General features: G+C 48.6%; 7 protein-coding genes across 7 annotated transcripts; 3 read left to right on the top strand and 4 right to left on the bottom strand.

Moving 5' to 3' along the window:
* Positions 1-250: 250 nt before the first annotated feature.
* Positions 251-713, top strand: N7515_001274 (uncharacterized protein; the record flags this gene model as incomplete). The annotated part of the gene is made up of 2 exons (XM_056662018.1): positions 251-288; positions 416-713. The coding sequence occupies 2 exons, from the start codon at positions 251-253 to the stop codon at positions 711-713; spliced, it is 336 nt and encodes a 111-aa protein (XP_056524131.1).
* Positions 714-3,404: 2,691 nt separating this feature from the next.
* N7515_001275 (uncharacterized protein) lies at positions 3,405-4,954 on the top strand (the record flags this gene model as incomplete). Its single annotated transcript, XM_056662019.1, has 4 exons — positions 3,405-3,416; positions 3,462-3,626; positions 3,681-4,555; positions 4,609-4,954. 4 exons carry the CDS (start codon positions 3,405-3,407, stop codon positions 4,952-4,954), a joined length of 1,398 nt encoding a protein of 465 aa, XP_056524132.1.
* Positions 4,955-5,088: 134 nt separating this feature from the next.
* Positions 5,089-6,432, bottom strand: N7515_001276 (tetratricopeptide repeat protein; the record flags this gene model as incomplete). The annotated part of the gene is made up of 2 exons (XM_056662020.1): positions 5,089-6,256; positions 6,305-6,432. 2 exons carry the CDS (start codon positions 6,430-6,432, stop codon positions 5,089-5,091), a joined length of 1,296 nt encoding a protein of 431 aa, XP_056524133.1.
* Positions 6,433-10,414: 3,982 nt separating this feature from the next.
* On the bottom strand, positions 10,415-11,144 carry N7515_001277 (uncharacterized protein; the record flags this gene model as incomplete). Its single annotated transcript, XM_056662021.1, has 2 exons — positions 10,415-10,709; positions 10,837-11,144. 2 exons carry the CDS (start codon positions 11,142-11,144, stop codon positions 10,415-10,417), a joined length of 603 nt encoding a protein of 200 aa, XP_056524134.1.
* A 1,360-nt stretch (positions 11,145-12,504) lies between these two features.
* On the bottom strand, positions 12,505-12,750 carry N7515_001278 (uncharacterized protein; the record flags this gene model as incomplete). The annotated part of the gene is made up of 1 exon (XM_056662022.1): positions 12,505-12,750. The coding sequence occupies one exon, from the start codon at positions 12,748-12,750 to the stop codon at positions 12,505-12,507; it is 246 nt and encodes an 81-aa protein (XP_056524135.1).
* Positions 12,751-13,126: 376 nt separating this feature from the next.
* N7515_001279 (uncharacterized protein) lies at positions 13,127-13,758 on the bottom strand (the record flags this gene model as incomplete). Its single annotated transcript, XM_056662023.1, has 2 exons — positions 13,127-13,546; positions 13,621-13,758. 2 exons carry the CDS (start codon positions 13,756-13,758, stop codon positions 13,127-13,129), a joined length of 558 nt encoding a protein of 185 aa, XP_056524136.1.
* Positions 13,759-18,005: 4,247 nt separating this feature from the next.
* N7515_001280 (uncharacterized protein) lies at positions 18,006-18,356 on the top strand (the record flags this gene model as incomplete). Its single annotated transcript, XM_056662024.1, has 1 exon — positions 18,006-18,356. One exon carries the CDS (start codon positions 18,006-18,008, stop codon positions 18,354-18,356), a length of 351 nt encoding a protein of 116 aa, XP_056524137.1.
* Positions 18,357-20,083: the final 1,727 nt, after the last annotated feature.

Genomic DNA, 20,083 nt, shown 5'->3' on the forward strand with positions numbered 1-20,083 from the left:
GCGAGGTATTACACACAGGCCATAATGTATCAAAAGCAAACATAGGAGCGTGCCCTATTATGCTCGAGATCTTGGTTTTCTGGGTTACCAGCTGCGTATTCCTACAGCCCAAGGTGATCTTGATTTTCCACGCGACGAAGAAGGGAAACTGGTTATGGTAACTATCCACGGCAACAAATTGAAATGTTCAGGCGACAACAAAGAAGAGCTACCTGGGGTATTCCACACTTCTTGTGTGTTGCAGGCAATCATGCAGAACCCGCAGATTGGCGGTATCTGGATTATCCAGTGAGTGTGCCCATCATTCGAACATTATTTCCATAATAACAGAAAATAGTTGCAAGGGAGTGCCACAATATCTGTTAGTGTCTCACCAGTAACCGGCAAGACACATCTAACATATTAGAAGATTTAGTTTGTGCGCAGCTCCTAATAAAGAAACTGAAGAATTCCAGTCATCGAAAACTGACTGGGATACGGTCTCAGACATCGCTCGTCGGCAACTGGACATACTTGGGAAAGAGTCCAACAACAACTGCAACAACCACGTGGTTGATAAATACCAAAACCGACTGAAATACCTGGGGTGGATTGGAGACAATAGTTTAAAAGCAGCGAAGCTCACGAAAAATGCTGAAGATACACCTGATAGTGCGGCAACTACAAGTATTTCGACACGGAAACCTACTTCAGGCCACGAGCAGAAGGAATGAAAGGCGGAAGGTGGATGGAGTGGATGTAGTGCATGGAGTGATATATGTACAGGATAGTTTCGAATTGATGGATATGCTAAAGTGTCACGCAAACTTTTGCTCTTCAACTGGCGGCTGCAACTTTACATCAGCATTATGGGTGCCATATTTGCAACCTCCACTGCTACACATACCGAGGAACAGCACGCATCTTTGAAGTCCTAGAAACAAAGCGAAATGGTTGGATGAGAATTGTTTTGAATTTGAAACTGGGGAATCTTATCGTTGAATCATAGAAAGTTAACACGGAAGTCTAGCCCCCGCAGAGCTCTTCGATGGTCGAACCAGACCGGATTGGAGATTTTCTTCCAGATATTCCTTCAAGACCTTCAATTCGTGCACGGAAAGATGATAACTTGGACCAAATGGTGATTCCTTTCCTGGTTCTGTGTCGATTGCATGGTCTGATGGTTCATGAGGGAGTAGACTCTTTGCTCATCCGCTTTGGAAAACGTCAGCCATGTCCTTGAGTTCAGGTGGGAGATTGGGATCTGGGGGTTCAGCTTCTCTTTGTTCAGCCCCGCCATCTCCTGGAATGGATATTGCCTGCACAATCGCGTACACCGACGCGCGATTCCGACTCGTTTGGCGAACTCGTGGGGTGAGACAACCTCCAATTGGCTTGTCGTCAGACCGAACCAGAAACTGTTGACTGGCGGTGCCAAATAGATGAAAAGGTCGCTGAAGGTCGTCATCGAGAGTAGGATAGGACTTCCGCTTTCTCGCGGGTCGCGGTCGATTTCGACGCAGGGTCGAACGAAAGTCTTCATAATTCCTCGGACCTCCCTTCCTCGGTAATCGGTCATAGTGATGGGTATGGACCAAACGTCGTAGGTTGGCACATTAAATTGGCCGACTGCCTAGAGGATCGGTGGTGATTTTTCGCGGAGTCGAAATGATGTCGTCTGACAAATTCGATACTGACACAGTCGCAGCAAGCACCCGTGTCCAGGTCGACATGGATTTTGATGGAACGCGGAATTAACAAACAGGGTTAGGTGTGTCATGTGATGCCATATGACCAGCCAATCATGTTTGGTCTGAGCATGCTGAGGTAAAGTAATTAACATCATGTAGCGTGGATCCTGGCGGTTCCGCCAGGCACCTCATTTTTCCTAGTCCTCCACAACACCCGATTTTCAAACGTCTACCATGCCACCAGTCCGCGGTAAAAAAGCTCAGAAATTAGTTGGTCATGTATGTAGAGACCTTCTAACAATTGAGGCTATTTAAAAATGGCCGGATTACTTCGGCTGCTGCAGCTGCTCGCTCTTTTAAGTTCCCGCGGTCTACGCTGCAAGACCGCATGAAAGTGATTACTAGTTGGTCTGTCATGAGGGCTACAGGCCATAAATTGACCCATAACGAATAGGATCAATCCAGGATTGGTTAATTTCTACGGATAATAGAGGTGCTGCTCTTACCGTCGCCATGTCGAGAGATATAGCCAATATACTACTCCAAACTTGTAGAGGTCATACCCCCCAGACCATCCGTAAGAATTGGTCGACACAGTACATCAAACGACATTCCGAGCTTTCTAGTCGATTCTCCCGTGGATATGACTACAGACGCGACTTGCTGGAATATCCAAGTAGCGTTCTTGAGTGGTTCAAGCTTGTTGAAAACGATTGCTCATCATGGTATCACTTCGGATGATATCTACAACTTCGACGATTCAGGGTTCGCAATAGGACTTGTTTCAACGATGAAGGACATTATACAGCCATTCTATACCGGTCGGAGGGTTGTTTGCAAGTTGGCAATCGCGAATGGATGAATATGTCGGTTAAGCTGGTTCATGAGCGTATCTTGATGCGGGATAAGATCAAGAATTTACGGGAGGAGAATAGAAAGCAGACCAAAAATAAGAAGGAATAAGAGAAGCAAATGCCCAACAAAGGCAGTTTAACAGAGTTTTCGGATCTCACTACCAATGTTGGTGGTGAGGAAGGTGCCAGTGTGAGGTATATATCTGCTTCTAGATCTGCTCTAGAACCCCATGTTGAACCTACACTCCCTATTTTACCCCCTGTGCGTCGGCAAATCACATGTTCTGCGTGTCATAAGAAAGGGCATTCTTTTAAGAAATATTCCGAACCTAAGTTCAGTGAAATTTATGGTGTTCTGATTGTTTAATTCGCGTTTAAAAAAATGTAGGAAAGCTGAAGTTTTGATGGGGTGGCGGAACCGCCAGGATCCACGTTACACAGTGTATTTAGTGGGAGAACTGCGCCATCTTGGTGAAATGAGCGGTGTACATTACTCAGCATTTGTGATATTAAAGGCTTCATCGCATGGATAGGACAATCAGACACACTTCTCCTCTTCTAGACCACCCCTGTCTTCTCCTCTCCTGTAGTCCCACTACTCCCAGTGGCGTACCTGGTTCGCAGACAGGTTCGCGTTTCTCGCTCTTCAACAGTTACCTAGTCACCTCAGACTATATATATCGCATGATCCAAGACTCTGCCGGATTTTCGGCGCGCTAAACCTAATCGGTAGCTTCTTTGAGTAATCATGTCCTGAGGAGGCAGGCGGTGGATGGTCAAGTCCACCGCCTTTTGCAGGGGGCCGGCTGAGCTAACTGAGGGTAATCCGAGGTCTGCCGTGGGGTCACGCTACCAACAGAGGCAGACCCAAACGTCGAACATGACATACCAAGTAAGCTTATTTATCATGGTGTTATGGCGAAACTAACGGGCCTAGGAAGCTATCTCACTACTTCAACAGTGCCGGCGGCCATTCCCTACCGATTCCCCGGCGACGCCGTCATTGTCGCCGAGCGCCCCAAGGGCTCCAAATGCTTCTACTTTGAAAGGAAACGAGCCTCTCCTTGGAATGAGTAGCTGGCTACTAACTCTTGGGCATGAGGTATTCGCCATATCTGCTTTTTTCCTTTATGATGAAATCACTAACAGACACTAGCCCGAGCACATCAATCGCTTGAACGTTATTCATGTCGCCGGGACAAAAGGCAAAGGCAGCACATGTGCCTATGTGGACTGCTTCTTGCGAAGGCATGCAGTCAGGAATGGAATTAGGCGGAAGATCGGTCTGTACACGTCGCCAAGTCTGTGGCCACGGAATAGAATCCGGATCGATTCGAATCCACTACCGGAGGATCTCTTCGCAAAGCGGTTCTTTGAGGTGTACAAGGGTCTTTCTCTCAATTCCACCACGCTGCCAACCGGTACCAAGCGCCCTGGATTTCTCCAGATGTTGGCCATCGTAGCGTTCCACACGTTCATTGAAGAAGGGGTCAACGTTGTTATCTGCGAGGCCCATCACGGTGGTCAGTTCGACGCGACAAATTTCGTTGAGCGTCCTGCCATCACTGCCATCACAAAAATCGGTATGGACCATGTCGAAAATCTGGGGAAAAATCTACAGCATATTGCATGGCATAAAAGTGGAATATTTAGAGACCAAGTTCTCGCGCTTTCGGTTCCGCAGGATCAGGAGGCTGAAGGTGAGATTGAACGCAGGGCTGCAGAAATCGGGGCGCCACTTCAGTTCATAAATATTAAGGAAGCTCTGCTTGAGTTTCTCGAAAACGATCAGATTGAGAAGATACCACTTGAACAGCGAGAAAACTGCGCACTGGCTGCGAAAATTGCTCATGAGTTTTCCGACCAATCCCTAGACGGGGGAGACGTTCTGGCTGGTGTTGAAGAGTGCCAGTGGCCCGCACGTTTCGATATTCAACATTACGGTGGCTGCACTTGGTACATGGATGGAGCACACAACGAGACAAGTATGCAAGTAGTCGCAAAGTGGTATGAACGGGTTGCAGGCCCTAGGTAAGTTCCCTTTGCCACCGCTAGCGAGCAATCTAACAAACGAATACCACCAGCTCTGTCCCAGTTCTTATGTTCGCTCATTTCTCAAAGAAGCGAACGCGCTCCTGGGAAAACATACTAGAAACGTTAGTGAGGTCTCTAGGGTCACATATCGAGCATGTCATTCTGGTCGAGCGGATTGAATACGACGAACATTTCGCCACCCCCAGTGAATTACTGGAAAGTTTTGCCCGGTTCTGGAGGGAAAATTGGGCCCCCGTTACCATTCATAACGCAACTAGTGTCACAGATGCGATTGAACGCGCCAAGAAGACTGCTATGGGAGGACCCATCTTGGTGACAGGAAGCCTATACTTGGTAGAAGCTGCCCTTGAGATAGTCAAGAACAAGTCTATCTAGAATCTGCTTACCTCCTGTTATCTAGGAGTCAACTGAAAATGAATGAACTTGATCATTCTTATAATAGCGCTATGTTTGAAGCCACTCTCTAGATCTTGCAACATTCACTGTAGGTAAAAGCGTCATAGTCCATTTCAGTCTCTCCCTGCAATAGCAGGTCTTCCACTGCTTTTCGCAAGCTCGTCAAGTTTGTCGAGCCAGGCAGTTCCTTGGCCCAGGAAATAATATTCCCGGCCGCATTTTTGGAAGATCTCTTGTGCTGCAACCCCTTTGGCCAGGGCTTCTGAATATCGACCAATCCTATGCAAGATCTCGCATTGGGCGTACTGAGTGACCATCTCCGCGTGACCTATATTTGGGAAGCAGCTGTTTGCCGCGTCAAGGGCTTCATCCCAATACTGCAACGACTCCTCCCACTCAGACCTGATAAGGTGAACCATGCCGAGGCTAGCCTTCGTGACGTAAATATTCTGCTTTGTAACCATGCTTGGTTCCGCCATCCACTGAACACCTTTGAAAAGTCTTTCGGATTTCTCCAGCAAGTCGTTGTCGATGGACCCATCTAAAAGAACCTTCATCAAATATGCACCTGCCAATGCCAGCCTCAGCCGTCTAACATTCCCTGCTTGGCCATTTTCCTTCTTCAGGAGCTCTCCATACTCTTGTTCCAGGCCTCGTATTGCAGCAGATGGCTCTCCTGCTTCGCAAAGGGTCTCGTAGTAGTGAATGGTGATCAAGTTACTCGCTCGATATGTCACGGCCTCCACACAACCCACAAGAGCTGCACTCGCAGGTTCGAATCTCCCGTCATACCTGAGGAGCTTGGCTCTCAGAAAATCTATATCAAGTTGAACCGACCGCTCTATATCCGAGATAGGATCGAACGCGCGAAATCGGTCAAGGGTTGTATTGATTTCTTTCGGAGACACCCTTCTTTCGATTTGGAGCCGCGCTTGCAACAGAATCAATTTCCCAAAGTCCGCGTTCGAACGGTTGTTTGCCCTTGTTATCTTGATTTCTTGCAAATTTGGGCCAGCTCCAGACGGATATAGCCTTTCCAGCATGGCCTTTCGCAATTGAACCCTTCCTTTGATGACGGCACAACCATGCTGATCAGCCATGTGTTCGGCATATGCAACCGCGACTGTTTTCCAGCACTTATCACCAAAATTTGATGCGGAGAGGCATGCGTCGATAGCAAGCTCTAGAGTCTGTCTTTCCAGTCCATCTGGGCTACACTCAAGCAGGTTTGATAGAGCTCGTCTGAGAATCGGTATAAGCAACGCGCCTGCCACCGTATAACTAAAGTCAAGTTAGTGAAGTTCAATACCTTTTATGTGGTCAGCGTACTCAATGGGTCGAAGTTGGGGGTCCTTGGGATAAGCCTGGAGGACGACGTTCGTCGCGAGGCGCTTCCATCTCCGTGAGAAGATTTGGCCGAAGCAAGATAGTAATCTTGGAACCTCCGGATGGATCATTATCGTGGTGCCTATAGGTATGATATAACCGCCCTTTTTTAGACGATCGAGCGTTTTCTCATGCCCTTCAGGTACACTGGGTCCGGGCCAAACCGCCTGGCCATGTGGTCCCCAATTCACACTGTTATAGGCTTGAGCAAACAAATCACTTGGAAAGCAGCCACCGAAAGCCGAAATCATGCCTAAGAAATCCCTATCAATTTCGCCTAGCTGGTTGACATTCAAGCGACACTTTATGTCCGATGTTGGAGCAATCGTGAACATGTCAGGATGCGAACTAGAATGTAAGTGTTGAAGGGACTGCGAACATAGCGACGGACTCTGTGCAAAGTCAAGGCTTCGCCGCGATTCTACACATGTGGTAGCTCTTTTTCGCTTCTGTGTGGAAGCCTGGTAATCTGATCGAATGATCACACATTAGCCCACAGCACCGTCATAAGGGATGGTAAACTCTTACTGGACAGCAAATCAGGTCCAACTTCGAGAGCCTCACAGTATAGAGAGGCTCTGTTTTTGGCTACGTACTCCACAATTGAGATGAGTTCTCCAGTGGAATATTGAAGAAGGCGGGATTTGGAGAAGCTGCATAGTACGAGGCATGCATGTGGAAGGCTGACGATTTCGAATACCAGCCATAACATGGTGTTAACGGTATTGCTTTTGTAATGGCCGCCTGTCATTGGTTCCAAGTTATGCTGACCACTCTGCACATTTTTGAAGAATCCTCTCACATACGGGGTCTGTAGATGTGCTCTCTGGTTATATGTCAGCGATTCCAGCCAACTAGCTAGTGATCCTCGTTTTATTATTGCGCGGGAGGTATCTTGCAGTGATTGTTGAATGGCTCTTTCGTTCCCGATGGTATTGCCACCTGGCTGAGCCGCGAGGTTTCGAGCATCAAGCTTGGAGCGTGCTCCCTGCACGGAACCCAAAGCGAATCTCAGTTGATTTTCGAGCTTGACCAGGTCGTCATATGACAGCCCATTATACCCCGACGCCCACAAGTCTATGATATTGAAGCCCATATCAGTGACCCGAAGCAGTAGACCTGGTATTAGAAGCCTAGAATGGAACAGCGAGTTGAAGGAGGTCAACGAGTTGAAAGGGGTTCCACGAGTTGAAGGAGGTTCCACGAGTTGAGGGGACCAACGAGTTGAGGGGACCAACGAGTTGAAAGGGGGCCATCGAGTCGAGGAGGCCAACGAGTTGAGGGGACCAATGAGTTGAGGGGGCCAATGACTTGAGGGGGCCAATGACTTGAGGGGACCAATGACTTGAGGGGACCAATGAGTTGAGAGGGCCAATGAGTTGAGGGGGCCAATGACTTGAGGGGGCCAATGAGTTGAGGGGGCCAATGACTTGAGGGGGCCAATGAGTTAGGGGGCCAATGACTTGAGGGGGCCAATGAGTTGAGGGGGCCAATGAGTTGAGGGGGCCAATGAGTTGAGGGGGCCAATGAGTTGAGGGGGCCAATGAGTTGAGACAGGTACTACAGAACAAGGTGGATATACTCTAAGATATCTGATTGGTCAATGCTAGCCGCCTCATGAAAGGATACGTTACTACACTCTCTCGTCAACTCGGATGGAAAGCGGGTCTTGCATTAGCCCTACGCCACAGGTTATAATCAAAATTACCAGTATCCTTACCGATTGTTTCATAGGATTTGCTAGACACCATCGTACCGCACATACATTATGGAAATTAGAATACGAGCCGCTAAAATCGGTAATTTTTATGCATTCCATCCGAGTTGACTAGACAGTGTACTTCCTGTGGAATTCTCTGTGGTATTCTGAAAGGCGCTGGTTTGATTGGCAGCAATTGACAAGGGCTCGCTACGGCCAAGCGAAGAGCCAATCTGTCGTTGCTTTGTTTGGGTTTCACCGCAGATATACGTGAACAGATCAATGAAAGAAAAGAAGCAGAACAGAATAAGCACGAGGCTTAATTTTCCCGCTCCATTTTTGCCATGTTCCTGCCATCTTGCATCAAGATAATATTTTCACTTGGTGTCTAATCTGCACTGTCTACCTATGGCTTGTAGGGTAGGCACGACCCTAGAATAGGGTTGGAAGGGAGGTATATTTATCCGAGATACAATAGCAAGAGCAACCTTTGGGGCCAAATCAGTATTCTCTTTGCTTTGCCTTTCACTGCTAGCTTTTCTAGCCACTGGGTCTGATTAGCGATCTCTTGTCATGATTGGTTGGTGCTCCAAATTAAGTAGCAAATGATATGCGAACTGGGTATGATGCCCTCGCTAGATTCATCATTCATGCTTAGTAATTATTGTCTGTCCTCGCTAGATTTGTGTTGTATGCTTAGTTGCGACGCGAAGCGTCGCCTTACTTACGGCCAAAATGACCCCGGAGATCATTCGGGCAGAATTGTTTCCCTCTGATTGGTTGTTCGTGGTTGCAGTGCCTATTGCGGATAGTTTGTCCTTTCCGGCCCTATTCTTACCCTACCGCTTTCTGCCTATGGAAGTAAGCGGTTCGACTTTCCGCCTGCCTTTTACGCGATAGGCGAAGCTGAGCGTCGCAGTTAAATCCCAGACCATTGGGCGTCGGGAGACCTCGTAATTATAACTCTGACTTTGGTGTTTCTACTTGGTTGAACGGATTGATCATTATGAATACCTATTCCATAGATGAGTCACTTTAGATACATGCTGGCTGAATGCCGATGTTTCCCCCAAGTCCCCGGCGTACTCCGCTGATTGAGGATCTCATGAGCGTCCTCCGCGACGTCCACCATCGGTTGTGCAGCAGTGATATGCCCGAAAGTTTTGCTCTCAGTTCACAAGGTAACCAAAGTCATGTAGCGTTTGTCTTGGTCTTCCGCTTGCTCTTATTGCCTGAATAATGGCCGTCAATGAATAGTAGTTCCGTAGTCGGCGAAGTGCCTTGAAAGCCAACATCAGAAAGAAAATCGGTTTAGTGGACTAAGATGTCACGATACCTGAGCAAGGTGGGCAATTTCCATATCGATGCCGGCCCCAGCAGCAGTGCATTCCTCGACTGAGCGGCAAAGACGATCCCATCGTGCATTTAGACTATGCCTGATCTCGTCGGCCTCACCATAATCGAGTTAGCCGGTTTGCTGTGTTGCCCATCACTTTTCTCGGGGGCATCCGAGCTGATTTCCGTTGTCGGAGAACTCGAGCGGGCAATTGCTAAATGAACAATTGTAAGTCCTCACATTTCCGATGCAGTCATCTGGACAACAGTCAACACAACGTTCAATGGCGACTTTAGACATACCCCTTTCTGGCACTCGAGGAACCTCAACCTTGACGGATATTAGCATGTGCGCTGAGGGCCTCTGAGACAAATGGAAGGGTAGAATCGAGCAAAGGCTGGGTGAACTGGAGTCAGCGTATAGATACCCAGCGGCCATCATAGCCCCCGCCTGATGCGATCTAAAATTGTCGGGGCACCTATTATCACGGGTTTAGATCCTCATACATCCCACAAATCCATGTATTATTCTGAATATATGTACTGATCGGCTGCATTGTCATTTGTTTTCGTTGGCTTCCCTGAACTCATCATTTCCCCTCAGCTCGTAGAGCCTTTCCATTGCCATCAGAACCTCAGGTAGATTTTGTATGTGTTGAGTGTTTCCGGCGTTATACACACGTGAGCGCATTGATTACTCATGCCAAAAGCCCAAAACCCGTGTCCTGGATCACTTTGGAATTTCCGGTATCGGGCAAGAACGCACGAACGGAAAAAGAACTAGAGGATGGATTGTCATTGAGCGCGCTACAAAGGATTCTCCAAACATGCATGCTGTTCCTCGGTATGTGTAGCAGTCGGCGTTGTAATTATGGCACCCGGAAGGCTGATGTGGAGTTGCAGCCACCAGTTGAAGAGCAAAAGGTTGCGTGACACTTGAGCATACCCATCAAGTCAAGAACCTATCATGTACATATATCACTCCATCCGCTACATCCACTCCATCCTCCTTCCTCCTTTCATGCCTTATGCTCGTGGCCTGAAGTAGGTTTCCGTGTCGAAAGACTTGTAGTTGCCGCACTATCAGGTGTATCTTGACCATGTTCACTCTGCGAGCTTCCCTGCTTCTGATATCGGGCTCTTAATCTCGAATCCAGGTATTTCAGTTGTTTGAGGTATGTGTCAACCACGTGGTTGTTGCAGTTGTTGGACTCTTTCCCAAGTATGTGCCCACGAGCGATGTCTGAGACCGTCTCCCAGTCAGTTTCCGATGACTGGAATTCTCCAGTTTCTTCATTGGGAGCTGCGCACAAACTAAATCTTCTAATATGTCAGATGTGTCTTGCCGGCTATTGGTGAGACACTAACAGATATTGTGGCACTCCCTTGCAACTATTTTCTGTTATTATGGAAACGTTGCTCGAATGATGGGAACACTCACCGGATAATCCAGACACCGCCAATCCGCGGGTTCTGCATGATTGCCTGCAACACACAAGGAGTGTGGAATACCCCAGGCAGCCCTTCTTCGCCTGGACACCTCAAATTGTCGCCGTCGATAGTCACCATAACCATTCTCCCTTCTCCTTTGGATGGAAAATCAATATTACCTTGGGCTGCAGGAATACACAGCTGCGAACCCTCGAAAATCAAGATCTCAAGCATGATAGAGTACGCTGTTATGTCTGCTCTCAGATGGCCTGTGTATAGTATCTCGCAGGAGATCCCCTCTGAGTTAGGGTCGCCCATGGTGCAGCGTCTAGACGACCGAGATTTATGGTACGGGTGTGGAGTATCGGATAAGCCAGGTGATTTGCCTGGAAATAGGTAAAAGATACCCAAGATGGGTCCTGAGTCCTGTCATGACCGGACGAGAGATACACCCCCTTTATATAAGTCAATCATATTGTTGAATGACTAGGGAAAATGGCACCCCTCAATCAGACTCTAGTCAGATATGCTGGTCCTTCCCGCTAACAAGGATCCTTGTTCCGGACTCTAGGAGATTCGGCCTGAAAAGGAAGGGTTCGGTAACACCCATTGGGAAAAGCCTTGCTTGAAGGAACAACGCCGCAGAAGATTGCTGCTTCTTGGATTTATGCAGGTCCGCAGAAGTATCGCAAGCTAAGAAGGGAGTAAGCCGCTCTGATTTGTTCGTACTGGGAGTGTGGAAGGAGCATGCAGCCTCATGCAACCTCGGCCCACCTATCACACATGGTATAGGTGACATCCCTTCAAATTCATGCTTCAGCCGCGTCAGACGAGATGAGCCGGCGCTGGAAGGCTCAATTGTGTCTGCTGACTCTGCTCTTCAACCAATGTTGCTGCTGACCTTGACAGTGGACCAGGCACTAGGCTGGCAATGAAACTTTCTCTGGGCTATCGTAAACCGTTTGAGCAAATGGCTATGATATCTTCGCATGCTCAATTAATTCAATGAGTCGAAAGGGGACGGACCCTGGGCCAGGCGATGATGGAGATCAGACAAAGACTAACGGCCCCCGCAGTTCTGTTCGTGTTGGACGTACCGTTAAATACGACTGATGCATATGAGAGGGAGTGGCTCAAGGAAGCGGTGTCTCGTTTATTGCTCTCTCTATTTCAGATGCCCAAAATGCCTGCAGGTAATTTGGTATAAGTAACCGAAGCGGAATAGAAAAAAAGCAAACCATGAGGCTAATTTGCCAATTAGGTGCAGACTGCACATATGAGAGGGGAGGTTTGAACATGAGCAGGAGGTTATAGAGGATATTTTCTTATTGTCCAAGGTGCCCGTCAACGTATTGATCCAAAGAGATAGCCATGGTGAGCACCTGTACCTCTCGCTGGTGACGATAGTATGCTCACCTGCCAAGTCTACCCCGATTCACGTCCAATTATTGCATGAACCAGCAAAAGTTGCTTTGAACGCAATGATCTCCTTGAGAATCCAATCTCCGTCACTCTTACAATGGACACCCACTGAGACCCTCAGCCAGGATGCTAGGATGCTGCTGGACGCTTGCAGGACTTTGGGAAGCAGAAGATCCCAGCAACCAAGTCCGAAAGAGAACACCCCTCTCCGAAATGACTTACAAGTCTACGTGGAGAATCTTCTACAACACCTCCGTTATGATACTGTTCTGATGCTGGCCCTGATGACTTGGCATTGCAGCCTTGTGGTCCTCTGGCTCGCCAGCGGCACCAGTGCCAACTTGCCCGCCTTTGGCTTGTTCTTGGCCCCCTTAGGGCGTCCGGGGCCTTTCTTGGACTGGGTGGTGAAGGTTGTGGTAGGGTCCCGGATGACCTGTGGCGGCTGTTCCACCCTTTGTCCCTCTGGGGCGTGTATGGACGCATTGAGTCCATCTGGTTCCATGGTTTCAGGTCTGCTTTCAGGTCTGCTTTCAGGTCTGCTTTCAGGCCTGGTTTCAGGTGTGGTTTCATTTCTTGGTCACGCTGTTCTCCTTCCAGCGTTCGTTTGGAGGTGCATAGGCACTCGGTGGTAGGCTGGGCAGTTGGCGAGCGCTTGCTTGGCCTCCTCCATTGCTCTAACCTTCACCGGGCACTCCCGGCTTGTAGGGCGGTGCCCTCCGCCACAATTGGCGCACTTGGTTGGTCTCGTGCTTCCCTTTGCCGACGGACACTCCCAGGTCGGGTGTCCATCCGCGCAGTGGCAGCATCTACTGTCACTCGAGCAGTGCGATTGGATGTGCCCGGGTTTTTGGCACTTTCTGCACAACTTTATTTTGCCCTCACGGCAGAACCAGGAGGCGTGGTGGATCTGGCGGCCCCAGACCTGGGGAAATCCCCAGATGGAAGTAGGTGTTCAACATGAGTCTCACTTTGTCATCCAAGATGTCATACGGCTGCTGGAGTTCGGTTGGAGACGTGGTCTCACGCGGTCGGAGGGGTATCGACGTTGCCCGAGGAATCTCAGCTTTCACAGGTATTTCGTCATGGTCTCGTCGAAGGGTTCCATCTTTGATTCCATGGCCCTGGGGCTCTTCCTTCTCCACGGTGGTCACTCTACCTCCTCTTTTGAGTTTGAGGCTTACTGGGTATGCCTCAGACCGAGGGTTGATGTCGGTTTTCAGCAAGTAGTTTTCGCTGTATCCCGGCATTACCTCTGGATCATCGTGCTGAAGAAGGGCAACGAATTGGGGGGTATCGGCCTAGTGATAGGTCCGGTGTTGATGCCACCCTCCCGAAGAATCTTCTTCATCGCGCGAAGATATGCGTGATGGACACGTTTGAACATCTGTTCAGTCCATCCTTCGAACTGCTCCTGGAACACGTAAAGCAGTTTGGCGTCATACAGGCCCAAGATGCATAGGTCCTTGATCTGTTCCACCATGTAGGTGTTGAGATGCAATTCCTTGGACATTGCAGTGAAGAATGGAGTTGTCACCTTCGCGGACAGTCCCCTGTATGCACACTATCTTGCGCGCCCAGAGGGGTCTAGGCCTCTCAGTGGCTGATTTCCACTCCTATTGGCACCTTCTAGGTGCAACACCAACTCAGCCATTGATTCAGCCGCGACCGAGCCATTGACTGAGCCGTCGATTCAGCCATCCACTGAGCCATTGATTCAGCCGTCGACTGAGCCATCGACTCAGCCATCGACTCAGGTTATTCCAGCATCTCAGGTGCTGAACCCCATTAAGGCTGTTACCCGAGGCCGCCCTCCAGCCTCATCCGCGCGGCAGGCTATCTCCCAGCGCTCAACCCGGCGCTTAAGATCTCGATTTGAGATCGTTGAACAGCAGATGATAGCTGATAACCGACAATCCGAGGCATTGCGGGCGGCATCACGGGCAGCATCTCAGGCATCTGCAGCCAGGTGGGTCATGGGGGATGCTTCAGAGGATGAAGGGCCAAGAAGATCACGACGGGCGCCCAAGCCAAACTGCCAAAGAGGAGAAGAACGGACGAGACGACCCAGGGTGAGACGACTGAAACGGACCGTTGAGAACCATGTAACTTAGTTAGTTATGGGGATTACTAAGAAAATAAAACGCCAGATTACCATTTAAAATACGGGGCACATCTGAAAATCAGGTGACGGCCGAATATGGTATAGCGCGGGTACAAAAAAACGCAACCTTTTAATATGAGGCCAACTCCAATAATAGACAAGAGACGTTTGCTGGCCCATACAGTTATTGGCACAATTAGATACATCGTTCAGTGGCCCCATACTCACGGCAAAGATTCAGAATAGAGCTCCCGGATAAATCCCTGGATGGTGTTATGAGCCAAATCTTTTGTGGAAAGAGTGCTGTTATTCAGAAAACTAAAGGTGAAGACCGCATCCCTCTTGTATTGTGTCCTAGAGTAGATCCGATTGGAATTCGAAAGTGGTGTATCCCGTGGGATGTTTTGCATCCAGCTATGAATAACGGACGCCCCCTTGCTGGAAGAAATGACGGAAGCTTCGGGGTCCATTTCGAGCTGTTGTACTCGACGTTCTCGCGAAGAGACTGGGGATGGTGATGAGGCGACCTCGGGAGGTATCAATTCTAGGAAAAGGTCGTTGAACAAACGCTGGAAATCTCGTATGTCTTTCGCCAGAGCACGCTTGTCTAGTGCCCAGTCAAGAGGTATCGGTTGACGTCGCGGTAGTTCGTACGTGGGTTCTGTGACTAGGACAAAGGACGAGGGTCATGTGATAGAGGAGGTGATTGTTTCTTCGTCCCTGAGGCACGTACCTGAGGAGCATAAAGGTTTTTCAATTGATCAGAGTAGTCATTGAGAGAAAGTCGCTGACCTGGGTGACCCGCGCACAGCAGGAAGCAGTGCCATTAGAGTCGACTTCTCTCACTGCTGGCTTCAGTTTGAAACTAAGTGCCGACTGCTTAAAGTAAGAGTCGCAGCATCAATCAGGGAAACCTATGAAAATAGTCATCCCCACAGAAAGGGAACATGATTTGATAAATGCGGAAAGGTAGCAATTCTGATTTCAATGTACTTATCTAGACCAGAGCCTCTCATTGGATATGTTCATGAAAATACCTGCTATCACTGGCATATAACCGAGTATTACGGCACCAAAGGTATCTGGTCATCCGGCACTAAGAAGTTTCTTCTTTGGTTCTGGGTTGAAACCCGTGTTCAAAGTAATCGTCATGCTTTCCTTTACTCAAGGCAAAGCTTCTGCAGTCGTCTCGTGCGTCGGAACTCGCGGACACTTTCATCTTTAGGATGTACTGTGATATGTGGTAGCTGCATGCCAAAAGAGTAGACATCGCTTGAGTAGGGATTTGTGGAGAACCTTTTTCCTTGAGGATCAGCTGCAGAGGTAGCTTTATCCAGCAGTATGATTTGATTGGAAATCGACTTGGCTTTTCGTATACAAGTGTAGGGAGCTTTCCGACGATGGGACATTGTTCCTGTTCTGCGCCGGCCTCTGAACGCAAACGGCTTCCACTAAAACTTGCGTGCAGATATAAACCATATCAAATTAAACAAGACCCTAATATAAAAAGAAAATCAAACAGACCCCTATTTGTACCGGCGGCTGTCAAGATGACGCCCAAGTTTTTATATCACAGAAAAATTATAATTTAATGATGAAAAACAATACCAACAAGAGCAACTCAACTCCCCTGACAGAGCTTTATGGTAAGCCCTAAGTTTGTTGACCGGTGCGATCACTCATACCCGTGTCCCATTTTGCTGAACATGAATCAAACATTCGTGACAAGAACTTCACATCCCGTAAGTTATTTAGACGGCATGAGGGATAGCATCCCGGTTCTATCATCAAAGCGCGGCTCGTGCATGGGCTAGCATACAGGATCCTGGGAGATGACTCGCTGATCAAATGTCATTGTTTTCTTTTTTCATCCCTGTCAAGAGCTCGTTGCCGTGGTCCATCTCGTTAAAATAGCACAGATTCCTCGATTTTTCATTGGGCAGAAAGGAACGTACGCCCTGTCATCCCGTGCCAGGTACGTCCGATCCAGGCAACCAATTGGAGTGAATCACTGTAACAGCGGTATTGTTGGTATTACAATGCGAAATCTGCTAGAACCGATGCTGAACATGGCAAGAGGCGTGTTCATTGGTTGGGGTTGGCTGCCCCAGCTTCATTTGTGACATGGTCTCTGGAAAGATCATGTAACAAAACCAGGTACATACCAGGAGTGTCCATCAGAGATCAGAGAAGTATGACCGGTAAATAAGCAAATTATCCGTAGTACCTATGAATCAAGACCAGTTGTTACAGGAATGTATGACACTGCTCTACAGTATCCTGGTTATTCTCGCTTTTCCAAGTGAGCTATTTGGCCCCGTCTTCATGACTACTGCGCAAATAAGATTGCAAATTCAGGGCCATATTTTCATGCCTTATAGTGAATTGACTCTTATTACACCATGAGCCTAGGAAGTGAGAGGCCTAAGGCCTGACAGGCAACTCGTTATTGCGAAAATCAATATGCTAAAGATAAGAGGAGATAAACCCCCAAATCTACTAATTTCCACCGGTGTCTGGAAGAGGGTAAAGGCCAACCCTGGCCTGGAAAATGGGTATTACATGCCAAAAAAAGCCGGACCTACAGGCATCCCCAACTACCGGTTCCGTGGTATTAAGGAGTCGAGGGAGCTACGCCTGTGCGTCGAAACTGCAGTCGTATCTCAACCATACAGCCATTGCTTGGTTGAGGATTGGTTAATTCTTGACCTGCCGCTAATGGCTATCAATCCAGGCCAATTACCCGTTGTTTCCCTGTGCTGGAACCTTTCAGGGCTGGCGGCTCAGATATGGAGACTAACAGCCTCCCATTAGCATCTACCATCCCCTCAGAGGGTGCTGGTTCTGAATACATACCTCACCCGACTCGTCCTAAGCATCCGAAATACCCTCCGTCATTCGATTTCACCAGCACTTCTTTACAAAGCCATCAAAGTCGCCATTTAGCGGCACCACTGGCGGGCCAGCAGCGTAAGGGGCCCGGTCATATTCAATCTTTTAGGTAGAAAGACAGGATCCGTTTGTCTAGCGCCAGAGCCATCGCAAGCTCCTTTGGTCCAGCGTGACATCGGTAGCTCCCGGCTACAGAATGTGAGGGGTAATGTATCTACTCAATGCCTTGGACAAATTGCCCCTGGTAAGGATGCCTGGGTATGGCTTCGTAATTTATGTGCTTAGAATTCGGTAATAACGCACCGTGGGTCCCCTGCATGAAGGTGTCTATCATCCACAAACGTGGCATGGAACTAGATGCGGAACGGCTGTGAAATTTCTGCGTGGGCCCCTGGTAATGAAAGAGACCTGCTCATGCAACCGACAACTAGGCCAAGGTTCAGCTCAAGGCACTGAGGCCAGTTGTGGCTGCCTCGGACCACCTCTTTCGGACAAGATCAGACTTTGATTCTACGCTATGTCCGAATAGAAATCCTCGCATAAGGCTAACCCTCACTAAGATAATGCCACAAGAGCGAGAAAGAATCGCCAACCCGCGCTTTCATATTTCTGATAGCAGCGGTCTATCCTATTTTCCTCCCCAGCAATGCGCAACCATCATCGTTGTTCTTACTCGCTACCAACACCGTGCACGGTTGAGGATTTCTTGAAGCAGCGCTTTTGCCATTTCCCTTGAAGTTCGAAGGGGCCTCCCTCGTATCAACATGAGAACTCCAGATCTGTCCTCTTTTGAGCATATGAGCTACACCAGCCCGCCGCAGTATCCTTTGGGGTCCCGTATCGGATGTTTTGAGACCGGTTCTGAAAACAACGGCTTCGACGAACCTCCTCCAGCACCACTTGCGCCCTCTTCGACTGTCCCACCCCCGCCTCTCCAATACCGCACGATCAAGCCTCGACTCAGTGGACACGGCACAGTGCCGACAACCCCACAGGAAAATTTGGCGAGCTTGAGCCAGCCCGACTCGACGCAGATGCCGGCATCATCTCTTGTACTAAACCCAGGAGCGAGAGGTTTGAACCGCCAAGTCATCAGAAACTGCCACAGATCCTAAGGCTAACTCAACTACCATAAGATTTCAGTTCCGTACCCGTCCGCAAATATACCGATTCCGGCATGCTTCCGAGCAGTCAAGGACCTTTCCTCGAACCTTGTGCATTCCCGCCCTCGAACGAGCTTGCAAGTCCGGCGGAAATTTCATACGCTGTATTCCCTAATGGTGCTTCCAAAGATCTGGGCGTTAATCGTCTAGTCTATCACGATAACGTGCCCCGGTTGCGTGTTTCATCGGATACCCAGGTTTCATGGTCGGAATTTTCTGCGCAAAACCAGGATGGAGATTACATGAGAGATCCTGTTTCATTTGCTCAGTATCTTGAAGAAGTCCAAGTTCTACAATCGTTGGAAATTTTACTGGGTTATATGTTCAATCATCCTTCGGTCTTTGGAACGCAAGCCCCTGAGATGGTCCAGAGATGGATATCAAACATTGAAGGCGCTAAACCACCAGGATCTTTGTCCAAATGAACAAAACAGCGGAAACAAACATTGATGTTCCGGCCTAGGTTACATGAACGATATATAACTTAACAAGTTGCCCTTAGAGGTCTAAAGATATTATGATGAGCCAGTACCTAGGTGACAGTAATATATATCCCATATAAGATGCCGGGCACTTTCGTACGTCCATGAGGCAATAGGCGAGACCATAAAGATTTCGCTTTAGAGGTCTCAATCCCAGCAGGATAAGTTCCCTGCATAATCTACTTACTGATGCAGATGAATTCGGTCAAGGAAGTAAAATATTAGGCCTTTCATATCAAGAAAGTCGGGTTGGTATATACTTTCCTATGTCATCTCTGTGTTGAAATGACTAATGTAAGGCGATCTTTTCTTTGTATTTAAGAGCTCATCACGTAGATATGATTCCACCGCATTGTCACTGTTACTCGTAACTACAGCAGGGTTGTGTGGGAATGCAATTTTGCGAGTTTGGTTCAGCGGATGGAAGTGCGCCCCTTTGGTTCTTTCTGGCTGGCAATTTGCATGCCTGCTGTATCTTAAATCCTGCGAAGACGGCGGAAACCGATTTGTTGAATGGTGTTCTTTTCTCAATCATTGCGCTTTCACCAAGGACATTCAGAGGCTATTCTCCGTTGGTCGATCACCTGCACATCAATGAGGCCACCAGTAAGCTTCTTGGGGAAAGCTTAAGGCAACTTGTTATTGGCAAGCGAGCCTCTTTTGGTATCGTAAAAGGGGCCCAGTTTGAGCGGGATTATTTCTGAGGACCAATCGCTTCTCGATTTCACAGGAAGGACTCGACCGGGAGAGCGCTTTCGCGAGGTAGGATGTAGGCTAGCTATGTATAGATGATTGTCAGCAGCTGGCATGGTAGAGAAGCTGAGCGTCAGTGATTAGGGTAGACACACCTGACTCCGAACCCTATCTGATGCAGGCGTGATTGAGGCAGAGGTGGTTTGGACCCATGCTTCACCTCACATTCAAGGCCAGCGACAGTGGACAGTGTGCAAAAGGAAGCCGCACCGAAAGAAAGAAGCAACTCTGCGAAGATTGCTTTGCGCCTGAGTGTAAGTAGCATGAGTTGGGGTGATGCGCTCCATGTGCCACCATCTTGTTGACGGTGTCTATTGCTCATGTCTTCCCACACGTAATTCGCCGTTGTGTGAACTTGTTGCAATCAAAAACCTGTGTTATACCTTCATAATCGAGGCAGTCGTCCTGCGTCTTTGCGGTCAATCTCTTGCGTAGTTAAGGTCA

Source organism: Penicillium bovifimosum, assembly GCF_028826915.1.
Source record: "Penicillium bovifimosum strain IBT 22155 chromosome Unknown utg000002l_segment0_segment0, whole genome shotgun sequence".
Taxonomy (NCBI): domain Eukaryota; kingdom Fungi; phylum Ascomycota; class Eurotiomycetes; order Eurotiales; family Aspergillaceae; genus Penicillium; species Penicillium bovifimosum.